General features: G+C 37.4%; 2 protein-coding genes and 1 long non-coding RNA gene across 7 annotated transcripts in view; 1 reads left to right on the forward strand and 2 right to left on the reverse strand.

The window, feature by feature from the left end:
* srsf7a (serine and arginine rich splicing factor 7a) overlaps positions 1-24,741 on the reverse strand; it is a 52,910-nt gene that overhangs the window by 4,991 nt on the left and 23,178 nt on the right. The window contains exons 1-2 of one of the 2 annotated variants that reach the window (XM_067438545.1): positions 3,825-3,942; positions 3,641-3,720 (exon numbers count right to left, since the gene is read on the reverse strand). The gene's annotated coding sequence lies outside the window, so the exon portion shown is untranslated. Of the gene's footprint in view, positions 1-3,640; positions 3,721-3,824; positions 3,943-24,741 lie in introns of those variants that run through there. The other variant, XM_067438546.1, reaches the window with a different exon arrangement.
* LOC137070956 (uncharacterized) lies at positions 2,750-6,311 on the forward strand. The gene is made up of 3 exons (XR_010904361.1): positions 2,750-3,156; positions 3,240-3,359; positions 6,194-6,311. It is a non-coding gene; the product is annotated as an uncharacterized lncRNA (long non-coding RNA).
* The window catches only part of slc8a2a (solute carrier family 8 member 2a), a 29,448-nt gene continuing 10,139 nt past the window's right edge, over positions 5,433-24,741 (reverse strand). The window contains exons 2-14 of one of the 4 annotated variants that reach the window (XM_067438541.1): positions 20,713-21,040; positions 18,388-18,525; positions 17,597-17,824; positions 17,159-17,413; positions 15,549-15,992; positions 13,243-13,592; positions 10,763-10,866; positions 9,931-9,948; positions 9,700-9,812; positions 9,525-9,590; positions 8,783-8,882; positions 8,383-8,652; positions 5,433-6,566 (exon numbers count right to left, since the gene is read on the reverse strand). In XM_067438541.1, coding sequence (XP_067294642.1) covers positions 6,190-6,566; positions 8,383-8,652; positions 8,783-8,882; positions 9,525-9,590; positions 9,700-9,812; positions 9,931-9,948; positions 10,763-10,866; positions 13,243-13,592; positions 15,549-15,992; positions 17,159-17,413; positions 17,597-17,824; positions 18,388-18,525; positions 20,713-21,040 — 2,791 coding nt within the window. In that variant the 3' untranslated portion in view covers positions 5,433-6,189. The remainder of the gene's footprint in view (positions 6,567-8,382; positions 8,653-8,782; positions 8,883-9,524; positions 9,591-9,699; positions 9,813-9,930; positions 9,949-10,762; positions 10,867-13,242; positions 13,593-15,548; positions 15,993-17,158; positions 17,414-17,596; positions 17,825-18,387; positions 18,526-20,712; positions 21,041-24,741) is intronic. The other 3 variants (XM_067438543.1, XM_067438542.1, XM_067438544.1) reach the window with 3 other exon arrangements.

Genomic DNA, 24,741 nt, shown 5'->3' on the forward strand with positions numbered 1-24,741 from the left:
TATGGCTTTTAATCAGATACAGCCATACATCTATGATCCGGAATCAGACCCAGAGGCTGCAGTTGAACAGGAGCAGCAGCAAAAACGACTAGAGCAGGACGTCTGTATGTGGTAAGTTACAAGTTATACACTAACTATATAATATGCTTAGCGGCTTGTGTTATTTACATATTTATACTTGAATTATATCGTCGTATTTTTGTCTTTGAAGGTGTACATGTGGGAAGTGCAGTTGTGCACGTGTGTTTGTGTGTTTACGCGTGGTTTGTGTAGACAATTGTAACGTTAGTAAGCGGACTGGTTTTGCACCGCAGGCTAGTGTTTACATAGATAGACACGGAATAGTAGCGCATTTGAATGAAGAAGCGCGCTTATTTAGTTCAACATATTTCCCCCCTTTGTGTATTGTTGTTTGGAGTGCTTTTACAATACACAAACATAAAGTTACACATATAGTGGCCAGCTAAACAAATGTACACGCACTACACATCGCATGCTCCATTGATCAATTAACTATACGTGATCATGTTTGGGCTACTTGATGAGCATAGGCAAAGACACAGACATTTGAAGCACTCTTACTCACAGCCTGCGGTTCTAACGTTAGGACCTTTATCGTTGGGACTGCTCCATCCTTCAGCATTAGGCGATTGGAAAAGCCGGCGTCGAGCTGGGCCTTGTTTATGAAACAGTCGGCACCGAAATGCAGCGAACAGATATAAACATTCGCGCAACTCAGTTGCTGATCCGGAAAAGCAAATTACATCCACTGTTGCCTTAACGCGGGGTTTTTGGCGAATCTGTGCAGGACTGTCTTGGTCTGGCAACCAAAAACCCACTTTTTTGGTGACATTGTTATGTGCTATGTGTAATTGTCACCTGTCCAGCATCCTACAAACCAGCGTTTTGATGGGCATAGCCTGTTGCTTTCGCTCTCTCCCTCGCTCTCTCTCACGCGCTTCCGGTAGAATTGTCCGTAAGGCCCATACAAGGAAATTCCGCCCCCACTAACGTCAATGGGGACGCATGATCTCAAAAAACTTGCCGAAACTTATGACTAACCGGAAGTAGTATTTTTGACAAAGAAATACTCCCATCAAACGTCCACCTTAACTTTTGAAACTTTGTCTATGTTTAGTATGGGATTCCAAGTCTTTAACAGTGTAAAAAGATCAGTATGCATGAAACAGCATTTCACCCCCCCTTTAAAAAAAAAGCATAAACATTTCCATAAGGGTATATACACTGTGCAAAAAAGTTACTAAGCAAAAGGACAATTTAAATCCCTAGATGAGGAGAGAAAAAAAAAAAAAAAAACTGTTAGCAGATTAAAGGAATGTTCTGCAGGAACACAAACAGTAACCCGTTACAGTCATTTCTTTATCCTATAAATAGGTTATTAGAAACATCTCATTTATATTCAGTTACATGGTATCTCTTTACAGTTACTACTCATAAAATACATATTACATGTTGATTTTTAAACCTAAATTTAGCATCCTAAAGCAGAGATTTCAGCTAAATTAATGTTTTCGCACAGAACATTGTTTCCCTAGTGACTGCGTTCTGTTCTGTCTTGATGCATGCCACACTAGCGCTCATTTAGTGAAGTTTTAAGTCAGGACACGCTTTCATGCAAAATGAAAATACTCATGTGAATTAGTAACAGTTACAGATAAGGATATAACCTGTAAAGTGAACGTTTTGCACTGAGGATGCAAACGCATCTGTTAAAGAGCATAACAGGGCATGTTAACAGCTAATGCATTCACATGAAGCTTAAAATAAAGAATTTGCATGTTCAGTGAGCATCTTTCTTGCAGCAGCAGATTCCACTTTACTATTTTTCAATGCATTTTGTCCATACAAATGCGCTATTCAGTGCTGTAATTTGGCGTGACTGGTAAAAGCTATGTGTAGAGATCAGATCTGACTAATCGATAGGGAGAATCATTGTTGAGGATTTTCATTATTGATTATTAGAGACTAGATGTTGCAGCCCTACTATAAACAATCAGGAAACAGCAGTGGGAAGTAATTTACACAGGTGACGATATTTACTTTAGAACAATTCACCAAAAACCACACTACTAAAGAATTGTGTAAAACTCAGTAAACTTGATGTATACATTTATACATACATACATTTTGGTCTAATGTTACAAGTAATAACTAAATGACCTTAAATATTTCCTAATTTCACTAAGTTTCATTTAGAGTTTTTTTTATTAAACATGGATCTTAATTTTCAATAAAAGGGCTTATTTCGGCTTTTCTAAGCTCATTTTGTTAATGAAAGCAACTAATTTGTATGTGCAAACCGGATTCTGGACTGGTGTGATGAGATGCTTGGCTAGATTCGCCTCAAACTTGTGCATCTTCAAATGCAGAGCCGTACAGAAAGTTACATATGCACACAGCATACTTCTTTCAGTAATGCGGTCTCACGTATGATGACATTATTTTATCCACAAGCACCTTAATGCTTACTCGACTTTTGTACAGTTCCAAATCTGTATGATTTTCAATGTCTAAAAAGTCAGAAATTGGTAAACATGCTTTTCACTTTTATGCCCCTAGGGCATGGAATGAATTGCAAAACATACTTAAAGGTACAGTTTTTGCCACCTTTTAATATTTTTAAATGCATTTTGAAAGCTGCTTTAAAAGTCATGCAAGCACTTTTCTTGACCCTACTTTTATCAACTGTTTTGTTTAAGTACTTGAATTGTTTTGTCCTTGTTTTTTTTTTTTAAGTTAAACTATGTGCTGCCATCTTGACCAGGTCTCCTTGGAAGAGAAGCTTTTAACAACTCAATGGGATCTTCCTAGTTAAAAATAAAGTTATTGGGTGAATTTTCTATTAAGCATTATATAATGCAGTAATAAAGAAGCAGTCTGCCTAGGATAGTGTAAAGAATTTTCAGAACATTTAGTTAACGTCCCATTTAGTCAACGTTATATAGTACGAGGCTGAAAACCCTGGCTTTCTTGGAGTATACATTGGAGTTTCTGGTGTACATTCATCAACCAGTGCGCATGCAAGTATGGTGGTCTTGAATGTAGCAGAGCCCTGCATCTGCTAAAAACATCGCAAATCACGGTCAGCTGTTCCCGTATCACGTGGATGTATCCGAATCGGTTAAAGCTGAAGATGTAAGTGCTGTTGTTAGAGCTTTGTTGCTACACAACGTAAACCAAAGCATTTTCTTACGCTTTTATTTTGGTTTCGTTTTCAGAACACCAGTCTCTTCAACTAACGAACTACGGCCATAATGGACCGCTCAATCGTGTTTATCAACATGATGTTAGAATTAACACGACTCAAATAGCCATTCCCAGAGCAGACAATAGGATAGGTGCATATAAACACAATACATGTGAGGATGTAGCAAGTGGTTTGATTGCTAGGCAGTAAACAAGATTAACGCCATTAAGAAGTGCGCCAGAAACGCAAGGCCGCTCTTTGTTTAGCACGTTTCTTGATCAAACGATACATCTACCTAAGCACAAAGAACCGCCGCCTGGCACCAATATTAAAAATCACTAGCTCTCGTACAAGATTTTTAATTGCACGTGAAGAGAAAAGCCTTTGAAACAATACCAAATAAACAACACCATCTGCAGCACGCGGACTTACTGTGACTCGACGTCCTCGGTTCCGTGTGAGGGCGCGTGGACGCTTCTTCTTCCGGTTGATTAAAGGCGCTTCAACCAATTCTGGGCCGACAGGGTAAAACAGTGCATGGATATAAGTAAAGACAAATCTAATTAATCTAGCAGAATAAACACCGTATGCATGTAACTCAAAGTATATCTCTCACCAATTCTCTTATCTCATGCTCCTCACGCTCTTGGCCAGGGCCCCGGAAGCGTCACCCGTCACCGGCTGCGAGCGCGGCCTTGTCGACTTCTCTCACTTCCAAGAAGGGGCGGTGTCTTTGATGCTCAAAAATGATTGGCTCTCAGTGATGTAACTCAAACTAAAGGCGCGTTTTCTACTAGTTTTTACTGGCGGGGATTTTCATTCATTCCAGTAGTTTGAATCTTTTGAATCTGTTCACTAAAACGATTCATTCATGAATTCAAGCGAGACGCTTCCGTTATGTAGTTGTTGAATCTTTCACTCAACCAAATAGATAAGAACGCTGAATATTTTATAATACTAACAAATTAATTATAAACAAATCAGCTAAGAGTGAATGGGTTGAAAACTTAAGCAAATGAAAATAATGAACAGTCTTGTTTTTAATAGGACAAATAGGGGCAATGTGAGACACTTAAAATAGTTTATAGTTAATATTTCTAACTTAATAGTTCAATAATTATTTGCAAGTAATTGCAAAATTGCAAGTAATATAAGTACATAGGCTATCATATTTTCAGATAATGGTTATAATAACCTACACACACAATAGGTAATGATTAAGGTGTATCAGAAAGTTGGTTTAGCAAATATGTATGCAATTCATACAAATAGATTATAAATAGATATTTAGAGATTCGGTTTAGCTACATGTGTGCATGTAGCAACTTTCCTGCCGGAACACGCCCCCTCAGCCTGACCGAATGACAGAAGACTGAATTTATTAGAGAAAACTGCGAAAACGCAGTTTGGTCTAAAATTATAGCCTACCTTTTTCTTCTTTTTTTGACTAGAAAGCTTAATTTCATTTTGATATTTTGTTAGAAGAAAAAAAACTCAAATTACTATCTTTTATTAAATAATAATTTAAGCACATTCTTTCAACTTTCAACAAAATAATTCACATATCCATGCATAACCCTTTTAATTCAGCTAAAAATACCGTTCATTGGTTGTTTTTGCCAACCTCTTATGGAGAAACAAAGTGATATTTATACAGGCTACCATGCTGTTTCAAGAATCTTGCCACTAGATATTTGGAGCAAAAGAGCTGTTCCACCGGGTCCTACATTCATTTCTTTTTAGTAGGCTATGCATTCAGACAGTTTCAATTTTGAGCATTTTGACATTTTTTCTATGTGTATTAGAGCATTCATCTAATTCAATTTATTCCTAAGGGGGACAAATTGACAGTGAGGGAAGGATTTATTACTTTTTTGTGTATTCGTAGTTCAGGGGCGACTAAAGTCCTAGGGCCTTGGACCACTTAGATGAACACTTCATTTAATAGTTTTATTTTAAATGAGTTTTAAACAGGGACAGATGAGGGTTAAATTCGGGACAATTCCACATTATTCTGAACAGTTAGCAACTGCTATAACTTAAATGACGACAAAATGACAACAGTAAAAAAAAATATTTTCAAATGTTGGACATGTTTTTAATATTCATAATTCTAAAACATCCTTGGTCTCACTATTGTGATATATCGCCTCTCCGTCTGTATGGTTTCTGTAAGCAACCAAAACGTTTAATGAATAAAATAACTGTAACAGTAATTCCACTTTTTATTTCTGAAAGCAGCATGTTCCAGTCAGAGTACAGAGCACAATAAAAACAACCATTTCAATGAATTAATGATTTTACTTAAATTGAAATGCTGAAATAATACATTTGAGTGAATTAATGAATAGACATATGACATAGACGCATTATTTTTGTAAATATGTTAATGTTAATTCTGATTATTATTATCACATAGATAATTTCCTTTATCAACTTTGAAAGATACCTCCCATAATGTATGACATCCTTAAGTGAAACTAGTAAAAGAGGTTCAGTTTCGCTCGTCAAAGAGTTTTTATTTTGCTGGTCATTTCTGTGGAGAGTCATATGTGGCTTCTCTCTCAGAGAGAGGCCTAGCATTTCTTCACAGGTACATCAACTGCTGTCATGAGTCAGCATATAAAATCACATCACAGTTCTGTCAAAAAAGTGCTTGCAGTGTATTAAACTCCTCTATGAGGGTCTGGTGGTGTCAAAAGTTCATAAACCTCTAATGTGCTTTGAAACCAAAGCTGGACAACAGATAGAGATGCCTCAGACAGCTGTGCAGTCATATCTTGTTCCCTCTCTTTCACTCTCTTATTTTAGGTATGTTTGTTTATACAGAAAGTGCAAACCTATACCTACTTCATGTACATATTACCATGGAATAGTCAGTACTTGGTACAATTTTCTCAGTTTTCACAAAACTCATTTTATCTGAATGCCATTAGTTTAATAGTGTGTGTGTTTATTGAGTCTGTATGTCTTCTCTGTCCTCAGAAGCCAGTGATGTGACAGTAGGCCTCTAGGCTGGAGAACGTGATGTACAGAATCCACAAACCGAGGAACAACGCTGAAGTCAGAATCTTTAGCATTTTGGGCCCGCCCAGCTCTCCACCCACTGATTTCCGCCTCCGTAACATCAGCACACCAATGTTGATGAAGGCGAAGATGGTGAAGAGTGTAACAGAGAATGCAAGCGAGCCAGGGTCTACATAAAACACCTGACCTTTGACCTCCCAATAAATGGCTGAAATGGACCACGCCACGCCAATCCCAAGGAAAACATTAACGGCGTTGCTACCGGTTACATTTCCAACCGAAGCATCTGCGTACTGATCCTGTTGAGCAGCGACCTTGCTCGCAAACGTGTCTAAAAAAAGAAGGGAGATATGTCTGATTGGTAAAATGATTTAGGCCAGGTTTGCACAGCATACAGAATACAGCTGTCAGTCCTGTATTCGAGTCATTAATACGGATATGTTCACCCACAGTTCAGGTATTTGTGGGAGTGACAACTTCTCCGAAAACCAAGCACTGTGTGAATGGAACCGGATTGGACGAATGCCTGTCTACCATGTGTTACGGGTTTAGCTTTTGGTAATTTACTTTTAGGGGAGATTTTAGATCCAGTCACTGTTCTCCACCAGTCGGAACGAGATATATCCAGCTACAGCCCCGCAGCACACCAATTTCAGAACACCAGTTTCAGAACCCCATCCACAGAACCGGAAGTGAGCGGGGCTACCCATACGCGTTGTTTTCATATGGATTTTAATCGGATCGATGTCTACAATATTTGACAACAATACTTTTAAATAAAGTTACTTTTTACTTTAATTCATATCCTTGAACAAGAGAAACATGAATTTAAGCCAGTGAGATGTGAACCGAAGCACGAAGGAGAATATGTTGAGTTGTGTGTGATATTTCTGTCATGATATATGTGGTGGTGAACGAATATTGAATCTGTTTACGTCTTTCATGTTTTATAGCTTTTTTGCATTTGTCAAAATATATTATTTGTCTTAATATTAAATAATTATCCATTAATAAAACATATTCATTTCATTTTCAGGGATGAAAACACTTTAATCTTCTCTGCAGAAATTCCATGATATGGGCTTAAGAGTCACAAGTTTTTATCTTTTAAGATAACTTTTTTTGCATGTTTAAATTTTTTATTATGTGCTGTTTAATTAATTTTAAGATTTTAGTATAATTTTTAGATTTTTTTATATATGTCCTATTTGTTTTCTTTCAGCGAAATGTTTCACTTTAAGCCCTCGTATTAAGTGGTTATTTTTATTTGACATTTGAAAAATAGAAATGTCACATTCTCTGTCAATTATTTTCAATCGAAATAATACGATTGAATATAGAGTCAAATTGGATACACTTTATAACATGTTATGAATGTATTAGGCCTATTATATATTTAAAAAAATTAAAAAGTTTTTAAAATAATACAGTATTTGTGTCCATTAACATCAAATCTCATAGGCTATTTTTACTTATTTACAGTACTTATTTAAAGCTGTATCATACAAATAAAGTTTAAAAAAAAACATACATTGTGATTTCTGGATTTTTTTAATTTAGATTATGTCTCTCACAGTGGACATGCACCTATGATGACAATTTCAGACCCCTCCATGATTTCTAAGTAGGAGAACTGACCTATAGGTAAAGCGCAACAATGACTGTTTAAGTCATTACCTGCCCCTCTCTTCCGGTTCTGTGGATTGGGTTCTGAAACTGGTGTGCTGCGGGGCTGCAGCTGGATACTATTGGTCAGAGCTGCTTCCGTCAGTTTTGTGTTCTATGTCTGACTCAAATGCTTCGCCCTACACCCAGATATTAAAGCTGCTGTCGGTTTATGAAAATTTGACGGATGAACTCATGGCTCAACTTGTGAACTTGTGTCAAAAATAACAAAACTTTTCAGTTTTACGGATGTTGCCATCTTTAACATTACTTTAGTTGCTGTCGCTGATTAATGGTCAGAGAATATGGGCTTGACTCCCATGGCATGTTCATACAGACAGTATTTGAGATGCTACTGGAAGTCTGTTGTGTGAACCGGACATTTTGAGACTCAGTAAAAGTGGTTGTCAATCTCAAAATCTGGCAGTGTGAACATAGCCTTTTACACATAATCAGACAAACAATCTACCCTACATATGTACCTGGTATGGACGTTCCTAAGGCGACAAACACTACAGCAGTAACAGTGTCACGGAGGCCCACTGTGCAGCCGAAATGAGATGCCAAGTCTCCAATGACAGCAGTTAGCAGCCCAATGACCACAATGCACACAATGAAGCAGGCCCAGCCGTTCCCATACCCTGTGGGTGGAACGAATGCAAACAGAATCTTCCAGAACACTGTAACCACGTGCATGAAATAGTCAAAGCACGAAGGCTGCTGAGACTCCCCTCCTTCCTCATCACCTTCTCCTGAGAAAAAGAGAAAGGTATGAATAAAACATTATCATCACCTGTAAGAATCTCTCACAAGTTTTTATGCACACAAACACAGCATAAATAATTTCATATATATTAAAACACACAACTGGTTTGATTCTACCTGCACTGACTGTTATAGCCTCAATGAACTGTTCCCTCCAGGAGTGTGTACCAATTACTTCGGCAAGATTGGTATCCTTCAAAAGGCGCTCAACTGTATTCTAAACACATATGCACACCATAGTAAAATTCAGTGATTGAGAAATATATCATTAAACAGCAATAAATCAGACTTCATTAATTGCTCTGCATTAGTCATTACACTTTTCTTTTCCTGTTTGTAATATTGACAGTATTCCTGATTCATTTCCACAAAATGACTGTTCTTGTGTAATGGAAGCAAGCTAGTAAAGAGCTTTTCAGGTGAACCGGCCATCCTTAGGGGGGCCCCGTGTTGAATGGACCAAAAGGGGAACCCCCCCCCGGAAATCGATCGTGACAGAGGAGGGGCCTCACTATCTCTAACTGGGTCCTGCCCATGCTTAGGACGGCCCTGTCACTAGATGCAGTAGCGACTGATGCTAGAAGCTGCGGTCTTTACAACCCTTGTTTAGTCAGCTCTTGAGGCCAGTGGTGGGCCTTTACAATTTCTCAGCCAAATTAACATTTACTTTAATTGAAAAATCATATGATAAGTTGTGTATAAAGCTTTAGTTTTAAGGCATTTAATTAGCAAACACCCAGATTAAAACAGAAAGAGTTGCGAAGAAAATGGAATTTTAACTTCATGCATTTAGGTGTGATTAGTTCAGTCAGAGAGTGTTGAAGATAAGGTTGAAGATAAGAGGAATCCCAAAACACACTTCACACTGAGGCAAGTGGTCTACTACCGCATCTAAAACTCCATTAGGGGCCATTCCCTGTCGGACCTATATGAGAGGGAAGAAATCACAGCTTATACATTTTCTGCCTGCATGGGACAGGCGAAACAGGGCACAGAGTTGTGTTTGTTAATGTATGCATATGATGTGTGTATACCTTGAAGGCCATGCTCTCCTCTATAATGACCTCTAGCCTGCTGTGTTCTCCCAGAATGGGCTTCCCCTTCTCTGCTATACGCCTGGCCTCCTCCACTTCTGGACCAGGAGTGGCTTGGAAAAATGAAAGGGAGAGCAAAGAATAAACTGAATGCTCAGATGTGAGGTCTAACAATACTATACACTAAATATACACTACATAATAATGCAAAAAAAGTTTGTAAAGTCTTACCCTGATTCAACAGCAAATCTACTTGCAGCATGTGAGTAGAGAATGAATGAATGAATCATTGACTGACTGATTGATTCATTGACTGAATCAATTAGTCAATAAATCAATCTACACTACCATTCAAAAGTCTGGGATTGAAAAGATTGTTTCATGTTTTTCAAAGAAGTCTCTTATCATCAACAATGCTACATTTATTTGATCAAAAATATTGATATTAGACATATTAGATTTAGTGTTCAAGAAAGATATTCTCTTTCTATCTATCTATCTATCTATCTATCTATCTATCTATCTATCTATCTATCTATCTATCTATCTGTCTGTCTGTCTGTCTGTCTGTCTGTCTGTCTGTCTGTCTGTCTGTCTGTCTGTCTGTCTGTCTGTCTGTCTGTCTATCTATCTATCTATCTATCTATCTATCTATCTATCTATCTATCTATCTGTCTGTCTGTCTGTCTGTCTGTCTGTCTGTCTCTACAATGGTGGAGGCTCCAAGTAGCTTATTAACTCACTAATGAACCTGCCGTTAATTCTCTCTTTAACATTCACATTTATTAGCACACATCGGGTCATATTACGTAGACACACACAGCCCCGAGGCTTAAGTGTGTGCGTAGGTGAGTTGGATCTAGTTACTATGAGTGACGCATGTCTAGTTTGTACCCCTGTTGTGCTGTTGTTATTGATCTGAAACTGACACTGGTCATAGAAATGTGTGTGCCTGAGAGTAGTGTTGCTATTAAGCTATTAGCAAGCATTTACAGAAATCATAGACAATATGATAATACTATAACACCTGTGATGATTAACAAGTATAGGTACACACACTGACCTGAGATGCCTCTCTTGAGCCATTTGGGTTCTTCAAGAACAATGAAGAAATGTTCTCGCTTCTCATATTCCTGCATGTTTATAATGCGCACCTGTAGAGTCTTGCTGTGGATACAGGCACAAAAAGAGCAGAGGACAAATAATCATTTCCTCTTGGTTTTACCTCTGAAATATTAAAGGAGACCTCAGCATTTAAATCACATCAGAGTTGGGCCTGCATGAATACTTTAACACACCGTGTATAAATAATTAACCCACACACAGATGAACTGAGACAAGCTTTTGGTTGAGTACATGCTCTCCTCTCACAAACCACTGCTGCATTGAGGGTTTAAGATTGATCTAATTTGTTTTAACAATAAAAGGCACATTGATTCAGTGTGTATGCAGCATGATTTTAGTCTGTACCATGTAGTGTCTCTGAAGCTTCACTTTCCAGTAGACAAAACAGATTTCAACCTCATCAGATTTCACATGCACATACTAAATTAATAAAATAATAAAAAGCCTGTCAAAAATGGATTCCAATTGTTACAAAAACATGCTAATTTAATGTGAATTTGAACCACATTGTTTATTAAAATACTTGTACTACTAAAATACAAGTACAATATCATACATTCTATTTTATTTATAATTTAATGTTCTATTTATATCATGTTACAGTTTTTCTCAGTTGCTTTGGGGCATTTCTCACATCACTATATACATTTGCACAACAGTTAGCTCAACCTCCATAAGATTTAGTAATTTGAGCACCTCATAGTAGCAGTTTCTCATTCCTTCCAACAAAATGCTTTTGGACATGCATCAATTGCTTCCATATAACTATCTGCTGTTTTATAACATTATCATTTGCTTATGTCATGTCAGTCAAAATTAACTATACTTGTGAATGCTGAATAGTCATTCCATATAAAATAGTCCACATTTCATTGCTTGAACATTCAAAAATATTGAACTAGTTGTCAAAATCTGTCAAGCTAATTGTACACATTTTTTAAAAATCTTTTCCCCCCTGAAAATGTCACCTAAATTGACAAATTTCTCTCAGGTGAATCTCAACTTTCACTAATGTGAGAAGCATTAGTTCTATGTATGTTCAGTTCCAATATGTACTGCAATATTGTTTACAGTTGTGCACAGCTCTACCCAAAGGAAGTTTATTTTTGTTGTAAATAAGGGTGTATTTTTTTCTTTTGCACAATGCTGTGAACAAATTAGAATTGCAAAGAGCATATGCAGTAAAAATGTGAAACATACAAATCCAGTGTCTTTTACTCAGTTACCTCACTACATACAGTAATGTGTAACATATTTTCTGTATTTTTCAAATGGCTCTGCAAATAGTATATAGTGTTGTCTTGAGCATTTTCAGTATAGTGTCACCAAGATCTGACTTTTTTGCATTGGAAAACATTTACAGAGTAAACTTTCATAATGAAAACATGACAAAGCCATTTGGCTATCTTGTTCATAAACAATGGTGTCAGGACTTTTCATCTTGATGCCACTGACACTTTCATTGACTTGAATACTTGCTTTTGAGGAATGAGCTATCCATGTTGAGCAATTGACACGCTTTTGCAGGTTATGAACTAGTTTTTGCAGTTTGTTCTAACTTTTTTGAGAACTGCATTAACTGTTGTGCAAATTTAAATAGTGATGTGAGAAATGTACCAAAGAAAAAAACATTTATTACAATATCTTCACATGTACAACTGAAGAACCATTTTTTTAAGAATATGTAGCTCTATGGATATATGGAATCACCTTGTGTCTTTGTAAACCTTCTAACCCAGGATGATTTTTTGACCGAAAAAGACATTTACTGCTCAGAATCCAGTATTAGCGTAACAGATTCAGTCTGAAACACTAGAGCACACTAGAGAACATCTCAGAAGTGATGACGTACAGAAACACATTTATTCAGAGTCTGAAAGTATGAGACGCATCCATTCAGAGTCTGAAAATATGAGACAGATTATAGGACAAACAACATTAAAGGTTAGTACTGGGGAGAAAGAGACCTCTGGTGGCTCAAATGAGAAGTGAGGGCATAGTGATAAATAATAGTTGTTTGTATGCTGATGCTGATGGCGATACATTCGCTCCGAAATTACAGCTCAGCGAGTGTTGCAGAGTAAAGGATTTCAACTAAAGTACTTAATAATGCTTACATAATGATTAATATGCTAGTATATTAATGGGCTGTAATGGCCCACAATTAAGTGCTAGTGCCAGACTGCTTACTGAAATACTTACCAAGATACTCCACTATCAATATAACAAATGCATTAAACCACATCACATTTATTTCCATACATACAATTACCTTGTTTTTACATAAATTCAAACTTTTTGTGTGAACGTGGCAGGGCTTTGTGTGCATGTGAGAAGTAAAAAGAATATGCTTGAAATTTATAGTGAAAGTTAAAATAAAAAGTTACCTGAATTTAAAACTTAAATGTGGAAATTTACCTAGTCTGCTCATTGGTAAACTCCAGCTCTCCTTGTGTGTGCTCATAGTCAACACCCTGTCGAGCAGAACCGTCCTCTGTGTGATATGGAATCGTTACGGTCCCACGCATACCTGATGTCCGTTTCACAGGCACCTCCACCACACCTGAACATTCACCCACGCAGAGCTTCTGCTGACCAAATGCGAAGACTCCCGCATGGTCATCGTCCAAAATGGTTACCGTGGTTACAAGGGGTTCAACCAGTCGGGCGCCGTCAGTGTTGGTCCCACCTTCTCCTTCTCGCAGGTTTGAGAGACGCACAAAAAAGTGTTCGTCCTCTTCAAACACATCATCATCAATAATGCCTACCTACAAAAAGCACACATATACACATGCATCTTAAGACAACTCTCATATGCAACTCAAATACATATGCTATTGTTCAATAGTGTCTTGTTAAAAATGTTTTTGAGTAAAATAATTCAGTAAAAACAGTATTATTGTGGAATAGTAATACAATTTTAAATAATTTTCTATGAATATATTTTAAAATATAATTTATTCCTTTGATGTCAAAGCTGAATTTTCAGCATAATTACTCCAGTCTTCAGTGTCACATTATCCTTCAGATTCTGATTTGCTGCTCAAGAAATATTATTTATTATTGTCATTGTTAGAAACATTGTTTCCGTGGGAAATGTGATAAATTTGTTCCAGGATTCTTTGGTGAAATTGAAGTGTTATTTATACAGTGCCTTGCGAAAGTATTCGGCCCTCTTGAACTTTGCGACCTTTTGCCACATTTCAGGCTTCAAACATAATGATATAAAACTGTAATTTTTGTGAAGAATCAACAAGTGGGACACAATCATGAAGTGGAACGAAATTTATTGGATATTTCAAACTTTTTTAACAAATCAAAAACTGAAAAACTGGGCGTGCAAAATTATCCGGCCCCTTTACTTTCAGTGCAGCAAACTCTCTCCAGAAGTTCAGTGAGGATCTCTGAATGATCCATTGTTGACTTAAATGTCTAATGAATTAAGTTAATACTTTCTAGAGTCACATTTTGCTGCGGCGATTACAGCTGTAAGTCGTTCAGTTTTGCACATCGAGAGACTGACATTTTTGCCTATTCTTCATTCCTTTTGCAGACTCCATCAGGTTTTCTTCCAGAATGGTCCTGTATTTGGCTTCATCCATCTTCCCATCAATTTGAACCATCTTCCCTGTCCCTGCTGAAGAAAAGCAGGCCCAAACCATGATGCTGCCACCACCATGTTTGACAGTGGGGATGGTGTGTTCAGGGTAATGAGCTGTGTTGCTTTTACGCCAAACATAACGTTTTGCACTGTTGCCAAAAAGTTCAATTTTGGTTTCATCTGACCAGAGCACCTTATTCCACATGTTTGGTGTGTCTCCCAGGTGGCTTGTGGCAAACTTTAAACAACACTTTTTATGGATATCTTTAAGAAATGGCTTTCTTCTTGCCACTCTTCCATAAAGGCCAGATTTGTGCAGTATACGACTGATTGTTGTCCTATGGACAGAGTCTCCCACCTCAGCTGTAGATCTCTGCAGTTTATCCAGAGTGATCATGGGCCTCTTGGCTGCATCTCTGATCAGTCTTCTCCTTGTATGAGCTGAAAGTTTAGAAGGACGGCCAGGTCTTGGTAGATTTGCAGTGGTCTGATACTCCTTCCATTTCAATATTATCGCTTGCACAGTGCTCCTTGGGATGTTTAAAGCTTGGGAAATCTTTTTGTATCCAAATCCGGCTTTAAACTTCTCCACAACAGTATCTCGGACCTGCCTGGTGTGTCTTCATGATGCTCTCTGCGCTTTAAACGGACCTCTGAGACTATCACAGTGCAGGTGCATTTATACGGAGACTTGATTACACACAGGTGGATTCTATTTATCATCATTAGTCATTTAGGTCAACATTGGATCATTCAGAGATCCTCACTGAACTTCTGGAGAGAGTTTGCTGCACTGAAAGTAATTTTGCACAACCAATTTTTCAGTTTTTGATTTGTTAAAATGTTTTAAATATCCAATACATTTCATTCCACTTCATGATTGTGTCCCACTTGTTGATTCTTCACCAAAAATTAGTTTTATATCTTTATGTTTGAAGCCTGAAATGTGGCAAAAGGTCGCAAAGTTCAAGGGGGGCGAATACTTTCGCAAGGCACTGTATAAATAAAAATATAAATATTTTGGATCATAACACATGTCCTTCCTTCTATTTAACTTTTATACAACTGCCTTTTTTATTTAAATCTCTTAAAAATTAATGATCAGACATCACCACTCTCTCACCTTTATTTCCTTGCGTGTCTCTCCAGGCTGAAATACGATCGTTCCCTCACAATACTCATAATCTGCCCCTGAACTTGCCGACCCATTCTCTGTCCTGTAGTCGACGTGGAAGGTTCTGGTACCGGTTCCCCCCTGTAAACAGACCCATAGATTCACGTTCCCACAGTTCTCACTGCATTGATACTGCGCCTGCTCAAAAGCGATCTGAGAACAGGTGGCCAGGTCATTGTCAGTCGAATCTCCAGCGGCTTTCTTTGCCTGTTCAGCCGCGGCATGTTTCTTCAGTACGTTCCCAGCACCAATCATCATGCGTGTTGCCTGCACGCGGTAAAAGGCCCGGCTCTTATGCTGTTTCTGCATGGTGGCATAGTTTGCCATCTCAATCAGCTGATCCAGGTCTTTGTCCGGATGCTTCTCTCTCAGTTCCTTCAGCATACGGATCACCTACAACCATAGACAGTCTCAGTAACATCCAATAACCTGTCATTTCAATGTATTTATATGTAAGTAATGATATTTAGTCGAGCTCAAAAAGCTCTGATAGGGTGATCAGTAGCCAGTTTCATAAACTGCTGAGAGTCATCTAATTTTGTTTCTTCAAGAGTGCTCAAAATCAGTCAGTTCCCTTAAAAAAGGTATATTGGTATAATTTGACTTGGGAAAAGTAAAACTGATTACCCTTTAGTTAAGTTCTAATTGGTCAAACTAACTCTTAAGACTAGATTAAGGCTACACATTTTAACATTGTGGCTATGTTTATGCAACTGGCCCCAGGTCTCTTTTCACCCTGTTTATTTTGAGACTGACAGACTGACTGTACATTTTCCCACTATATGGCTACTTAGCAAATTAATAAATACATTTGGGTTTAGAATATGTGAGATAATTACACGATAATTACATGTGAGATTATTTTGTTTTCTCTTACGCTCACGAAGGCTGTGTTTATTTGATCAGAAATACAGTAAAACAAAAATATTTTTTTAATTAACTGTATTTTTTTGCTGTGATCAAAGTTGTGATTTTCAACATCTCATTCTTCAGTGTCACATGATCATTCAGGAATCATGTGTTGTAGTCGAGACCAGCTTATTTGAGTCCGAGGTGAGACCGAGACCGAGACCAGAGAGAACCAGAGTTATCATTCATATTTATCTCAGGGAACCACTTATTTATCTTATTTCCTATGGGAAATAATTACTATTATGTTTGATTTTTTAATTGGTCAGTTTAATAAATTATATTTAATGTGCCCTTGCTAAAAATATATTTTTATTTCAAGAAAAAGAAAACCTTACTAACCACAAAGTTTTGAACAGTAGTTTATGTTAGAAAGAAGAAACTCCAAAGTTCTATGAGAAATATAAAACTGTTACAATGTAGGACATCTGTTGTGAGGGACAACGGTCATATATATATTTGTATATTGATAGGAAATTTGGATATGACCATAAAATTCTGCGATTGGCCGATTAGAATCAAGTAATGTTTTTTCTCTCCCTTTAGCACATGGAATCTATTGGAGCACAAGAGCATTCCCCACGATTTTACTCATAGACTAAACATCTCATTAAGAATTTTTTTCTTCCTGTTATGTTTGGCTCTCTCACCTCCTCTCTCTCCTGTTCAGGTTCTTTGGTGTTCTTTATAGTGATGCTGGTGGTGCTGTTTTGATATTTTTCTCCCATGATGGCATCAATGCCTCTGGGTGCTTGCTCACCCTCCATCTCCACAATGATACCATGACGTTTATCAGCACGGTATCGTTTATGCAAATACTTGTAAAAAAGCAGGCGCCGGTCAGCGATCCATGCCATTAAGACACACACAGGGAAGAAGAACAGAGTGACCAGAGCCTCCCAGACCTCACACAAACACGCACACATAAAAGAAAATTAGCCACAAAATTGAAATTAATATATAAATATTAACATACACATTATGCAAACATGTTCTGCTTACAAACACACACACACACACACACACACACACACACACACACACACACACACACACACACACACACACACACACACACACACACACACCTCTACAACGCCAGGGCTTATGACTGCAAGGATGAGGTAGAGCCAGATGTAGGCAAAGATGCTCCAAGTTGCAGTAATGAAGAAGACTCTGAGATGTTTAATCTTCCTCACCTCTCCATCGGGTATCACCCACACACACACTCCGATTATCACAAACATATTGAATGCAGCACTGCCCACTATAGTGCCAGGACCCAGTTCTCCTGACTCAAAACCATGTCCACACACCTGTTAGACACATACAAAGCAGAGAACAATACTACCAATACTAATAGTTTCCATAGCAATTAGTAATGCACAATTTAACATAATATATTTTAAACTATGGCATATGATTACATATTTATCATTAATTTAGGGACTTTTTAAGACTTTTTTTGATCTACCAATGACATTTGAATGTCACTAGCCGACGGAGGTTAGTATGATTTTTTACTACCCTACAGGTTGCTTCATTTCTTCAGGTTTGAGAAGACTGAATTCTTGTAAAAAGTGAGTAATTCCTGGAGAATAATTCCTTAACTCTCCAGAATCATTTTTAGAGAAATAAAATGAGCTGTCTAACAGCTGAAATGTTTAACTGTGTGAAACCTGTGTGAAGCCACTTTGAGTTAAATGATTTCTTTACATGGATGAATAGCAGCTGATAATATCATTTTGAAGTAATGAGGTGAGTGTGTGAGTCAGTGTGTGAGTTAATAATTAACCTGAAAAAAGGCTTTTTTCACTTCTCTTGTGATAAACTACTGAGCAATACGAGTTGCTAGCTTGTTTGTAAATCGTGTGCTTACCTCTATTACAGAGAGCAGGATCTCAGGGGCTGATGAACCCAAAGCCATGAGTGTGAGGTTTGAAACCGTTTCATTCCAGATTCTTACTGTCATTACCGTTTTCTCTCCATTTGCACCTGTCACAGTCACCTCTTTCTCCTATAGGACACATTAAGTTTATAAAAACATCATTTGGGTAGGTTGAATGACCAAAAACTTTTATCACGTAAGTCATTTTTAAAACAATAAAAGTACATTACAATGTAGTAGTTATTTTAAATAGTTTATATTTTAATAACCATGTAGTAATGCCTATTTTTGGATAGTTAAGCACTTTGTTTAGCACTTCTATCTATTCCAAGTAGATGGAAACTACAACCTTAAGGACTTAAACCATGTTAAATCACTTAGTTTTTCCTCTTCTTGAAAGCAGTTCTGCTCACTAATGTCTTGTCTGTGCCAATATACCTATTGTGGGATAAAAAGAAATTCATATTTTCTGCTGGATGACACATACCGTACACCGCCATAGGAGACTTATTGTAAAAACATTCAAATAAAATCTATATTCTTTCTTCTTCTCTCTCTCTCTCTCTCTCTCTCTCTCTCTCTCTCTCTCTCTCTCTCTCTCTCTCTTCTCTCTCTCTCTCTCTCTCTCTCTCTCTCATACACATATATATCGATCAGGCATAACAGGTGAAGGGAATGTACTGATTATCTCTTCATCACCTGAACATTTTGTCCTCAAAGTTGATGCAGTAGAAGCAGGAAGAATGGTCAAGCATAATTTCCAAAAAATGGATTTGAGGGATTTTGACAAGGGCCTAATTGTGATGGCTAGACAACAGGGTCAGAGCATCTTCAAAACTGCAGCTCTTGTGGAGTGTTCCCGGTCTGCAGTGGTCAGTGTCTATCAAAATTGATCCAAGGAAGGAACAGTGGTGAAACGGTGACAGGGTCATGGGTGGCCAAGGTTCATTGATGCTCGTGGGGAGTTAAGGCTGGGCCGTGTGGTCTGATTAAACAGACAAGCTACTGTAGCTCAAATTGCTCAAGAAGTTAATGCTGGTCCTGATAGAAAGATGTCAGAATGCACAGTGCATTGCAGTTTGTTGCGTATGGGGCTGCATAGCCGCAGACCAGTGAGGGTGCCCATGCTGACCTCTGTCCACCGCCAAAAGCAGCAACAGTGAGCTTTAGAACTGGACCACGGAGCAATGGAAGAAGGTGACCTGGTCTGATGAATCATGTTTTCTTTTATATCATTTTGATGGCCGGGTGCATGTGTGTGGCTTACTTGGGGAACACATGGCACCAGGATGCATTATGGGAAGAAGGCAAGCCGGCGGTGGCAGTGTGATGCTTTGGGCAATGTTCTGCTGGAAAACCATGGGTCCGCCCATCCGTGTGGATGTTTCTTGGCACATACCACCTACCTAAGTATTGTTGCAGGCCATGTTCTTGGAAACAGTGGAAATGGTTTGAGGAGGACAATGAGTTTGAGGTGTTGACTTGGCCTCCAAATTCCCCATATCTCAACCCAATCGAGCATCTGTGGGATGTGCTAATGTGTAGATGTCGGTTCCATGGAGGCCCCACGTCGGAACCTACATGACTTAAAGTATCTGTTGCTAATTTTGGTGCCATATATAAAAGCACACCTTCAGGGGTCTAGTGGAGTCAATGCCTTGACCTGTCATGGCTATTTTGGTAGCAAAAGGGGGACCAACACAATATTAAGTCATAATATTATGCCTGATCGTTGTATATGTAGTTCATTAAAGCCACAATATGCAATTTGCTGCTAGAGGTCGCTTATAAAAAATAAAAAAGTGTACGTAGAAGATGCCTTGATTTCACAAAGCTTTTATGCCGCAGACGACCACTTATACACACTTTTTTCTGGTAATAATGCATAATGCAGCGCTGTTTTATCATATTAGATACACTTGAGTGTTTTGAAAGTTGTGTTATAATGCTATTCTGTGTGTTCACTTGGCGGGTACTGTCCAAACAGTTGCACACATGTCTAATAAAACACACAATATATTAAAGTGTCTTTGGTGTTTCCAAGGTTTCTACAAAATAAAACTGGAAATCGAGTGTAATGAGTGTATGATATTATTTAAACGCACGGACACGGTCCATGTCCTGGTTAAAAATGCTTATTTCTCTGGATTTAAACATTCTTGGAAACATTTGGGATAATGCAAGAACACACATCAACAAAATATATAACATTTCTCTAGTGGTTTTTGGAAATTTATTTCCAAAAATCACACATATTGTCCCTTTAATTAATGGACCTTTTGTTTTTTGTTTTGTATTTTTGTGTTGCTGACACACCTGTGACGTGATGACCTCGATGGCAGACATGAAACGATCAGCAATGATAGACACACCCAGGAACATGTAGAGAAGACATAAGAAGTAGATAACTGCTCTCAATGCCTGCATTCCCAGTGGGGGGCTATGTGGCAGCCACACAGGAAGTACAATCCCCGGGTGACATTTGACTTTATCAGAACAGGATCTTTTGGGGCTATCCGCACTACTGTTGCTGTTCCCATGAGGACTGCCACCCAAACACACCTGTGGAGAGAGGAGGAGAAGGAGAAGAAGGTGGAGGAGTAGAGGAGGAGCCATGTCCAGATATGGCGAGCAAGGCTTTCCTCTTGAAATTGGGAGATTGACAGGGAGAGAAAAAGAGAGTGTGGATTATTCATACAAAGCATTAAAAAAAAATCATGATACATATTGTATTATATAATGCAAAAATCTACATAAGAATGGTTTTACAAATGATTTACACAGAAATTCTGCTTGTGTTTTATGAATGAGGCCCAATCTCTATATGTGGATACCATATATGCTTTTGAAGAACAATGTGAGTGAGTGTGTGTGAGGCCATCTCAGTCCTTATCTAAACCACAGGTTTTATCCATGGTTCATTAATCATGCCTGGCCCACACTGGACACAGGCTGTCCAACCTAATGGATCCATCAGACTAACACTACAAGTGCACTGGCGGTAGTGGCACCATAAAAATGTAAGAACGTCATAAATACATAGCTTTCAATTTAAATAAGTATATGATGTATAAACTATTTACAGTAAACAAAAGCAAGTGCCAATGGTTGTGAAGTGGCAAAAGAAAAGTGTTTTAGGTAAAGAATTAATACAAGAAAAGTAGAGAAACAGAGACTGGCAGAAATATACAAAAAATATAAATGAACTACTGTTTAAAAGTTTCTTGTCAGTGCGATTCATTTATAAATAATACTTTAATTCAACAAGGAAACAGCTGTGATATTTTGAGAGAAAAATTTTTTTCTGATATTGAAATTATCGGTCTGTGTATATTTTTGGAGTAAAAGAAAAGTGCACTCACAGGGAACATTTCAATGGTTTATCTTTATTCTATATTGTGTGTATTATATTGTAATTTACTTTCTATTATGTTCTTATTATTTTCACTTTATATATAATAACTTTCCAAGTTCAAATCCAACTTAATGCCTGTCTGTTATTTGTCTTTAAATCATCTGATAAATCTTTCTTGTCTAACAGCATTTCATTTATTTATTGAATGTATTACTTACTGGACCAATAACCTGTACACAGAATCTATTAGAGGTGGACAAAGTACACAACTCTATTACTTGAGTAAAAGTAAAAGTACTACTGGTCAAATATTACTCCGTTACAAGTGAAAGTTGTTGTATAAATGTTGTATAAATATATATTGTTTAAGTCATTCAGTGATGCTCCATCTGACATACTAGCATGCGACTAACTTAAACTAATTTAAATACTTGTATATAAGTTACAAAGCTCTTTACAACGCTGCTGTCACTTTAAGGTCGAATGCACAGATCCAATACACTGATACACATCTGATATTCTCCCAACTTTACTCTTCTCTTTCTCCCAGACGTTTATATTTTTAATATTTTATAAGACATGCACCAATTGTATGCTAAGTAAACTAATCTTGATTTTTTTTTAAAACTGAAACATACTTTCAAAGTATGGCTATGGGTGCACACACATGTGCCTAAGAACCGTCTTCTTCCATTTTCCTATGAACTGATCAGTGTTCAAAAAAAGTTGGGAAAATGTATATGACCCTATAAGAGTGATTCCTGACAGACTGTCTGAAACAACAACAACAACAACAAAACCTTTTAAAGGAAAAAATCTTCCACCGACTTTCAGAGCTGCTACAGAAACGACTTTAGACCTAGATAGAAATGTAGTGGAGTAAAAAGTACAATATTTGTCTTTTACATGTAGAGAAGTAAAAGTCATATAAGTTTCCAGAAAAAAATAATACTCCAGTAAAGTACAGATACTCAAAAAGTGTACTTAAGTATAGTACTCAAGTAAATGTACTTAGTTACTGTCCACCTACATATAAACATGCATCTATTATAATACATATAAACATGCATACAAGCAACATAAATATGCATCTAGAAGGATGTACTGTTACTTCCTCATCTACAATTAAACTCCTGGGTGTTATATTAGACAACAACTTGTCTTTCGATAATCATATTTCATATGTTACAAAAACAGCCTTCTTCCACCTTACAAACATCACTAAACTATGGAACATCATGTTATCTGTTTCAGATGCAGTTAGTTGCATGCATTCACACATTAGACTGGATTAGCGTAATACATTACTAAGGGGTTATATTCAAAATGCAGCTGCTAGAATTCTTACCAGGTCAAAAACATATGAACATAAGCCCAATTTTATCATCTCTACACTGGTTGCCTATTACGTTCTTACTTAAGTTTACGATTACAAAGTATTGCAATTAAAGGCCCTAAACGGATTATCTCCTGTGGGTTTAACCAAACTTCCATTGCGCTATCATGCTCTTCAAGTTTACAAAACTCCAGACTTTCGGTAGTTCCTAGGATAGCTAAGTCCACCAAGGGTAGAGACAGCGTTTTTCGCATTTGGCTCCTAAACTCTGAAATTGATTTCCTGATTATGCTCGGGGCTCAGACTCACTCTCCCAGTTTAAATCTAGATTAAACATCTGTTTAGCCAAGCATTCGCATAATGCATTGCATAACCTTGTAATCCAGTTGTATCAGATGAAGTGCACATGATTATCTTTTTGCTTGAAATGTAAATATTTCCGGCCTCTACCTTTGAATGCCCATCTCGAAAATAAATAAAAATAAAATGGAGCCCTGAGCATAATATACTTTTTTAAAACAGACACCGAACCTTTGAAGAGTAAAAAAAAAAAAAAAAAGACGAGACCAATTACAATTTAGTATGCAAATATTATAACATTATCATCATTGTTGGTTGTATTTTAGTGACATAACACATCCATTTATATCTTTTTTATCCTAATTTCTCTCCTTCTTATTTTCCTCTGATTGTTTTTCTGACCGTCGCCTGTGTGGTAGAGATTGAGAGTGACGTGCTGGACTGAACTGCATGTTCATATTTCACTTTCTAAACTGCACTATGGTTACCTGGACATCAGCTTTGCTGTGTTACTCTACACCACTGTCCAAAAATAACCTGCCCATCACACCTGGCCCTACAACACAAACACACACATGCTCATATGTACATGTGTATTAAAGTGTCTTGTATGTTATTGTAGATGTTGGGTGACAGTGTGTGTTTGTTTACGTGTATGTGTTACTCTCATACAGTTATGTGTGTGTATGTGCAGGTGTGTGCGTGTGCGTGTGCTGAAACTGAAATGTCTCCGATTACCACGATGACACTGTTTCAGTCTGTCAGTGCCGCTGATAAGTGATTGGCCGGATTGGCTTACACACAGAGCTCTGACAGCTTAATAGGAGTTAGCACCTTTTAGTGGTTAAGATTACCACCACCAGAGAGAGAAAGTGACAGAGGGAGACAGAGAGGAAGAAAGGCAGAGGATCCGTTCTAGGAAACGTGAGAGTGACAAAGAGAAATGAAGAGGATGGTTAGGTAAAAAGTGAAAGGAAAAAAATGCCAACAATTTTAGTAAATGTAAAAATTTTAGCTGATTTGCTAAAATACACATTTATTTTATTAACTAATAAAAAGTGATAATTAAAAAAATAAGTTAATAATTAAATAATGATTTTAATGTTTACACTACTCTTATTTGATCCAAAACTTTAAAGTGAAAAAAAAAACATTACATTTATTATTGATTTTATAATTTAATGATTGCAATATTTTTACAGCATCCATCAGATTTTTTTATATAATTTACATGAATTAATTAAAAATTCTCAGCCACAATGTCTGTCCAGCACATCGACAACTACTGAGCCATTGTCCTGTGGAATGAGAGGCGTTTATGAGAGCGAGTGTGCTTTAACACCTTCTCTCTCTC

Source organism: Pseudorasbora parva, chromosome 3 (genome assembly GCF_024679245.1).
Source record: "Pseudorasbora parva isolate DD20220531a chromosome 3, ASM2467924v1, whole genome shotgun sequence".
Lineage (NCBI taxonomy): Eukaryota > Metazoa > Chordata > Actinopteri > Cypriniformes > Gobionidae > Pseudorasbora > Pseudorasbora parva.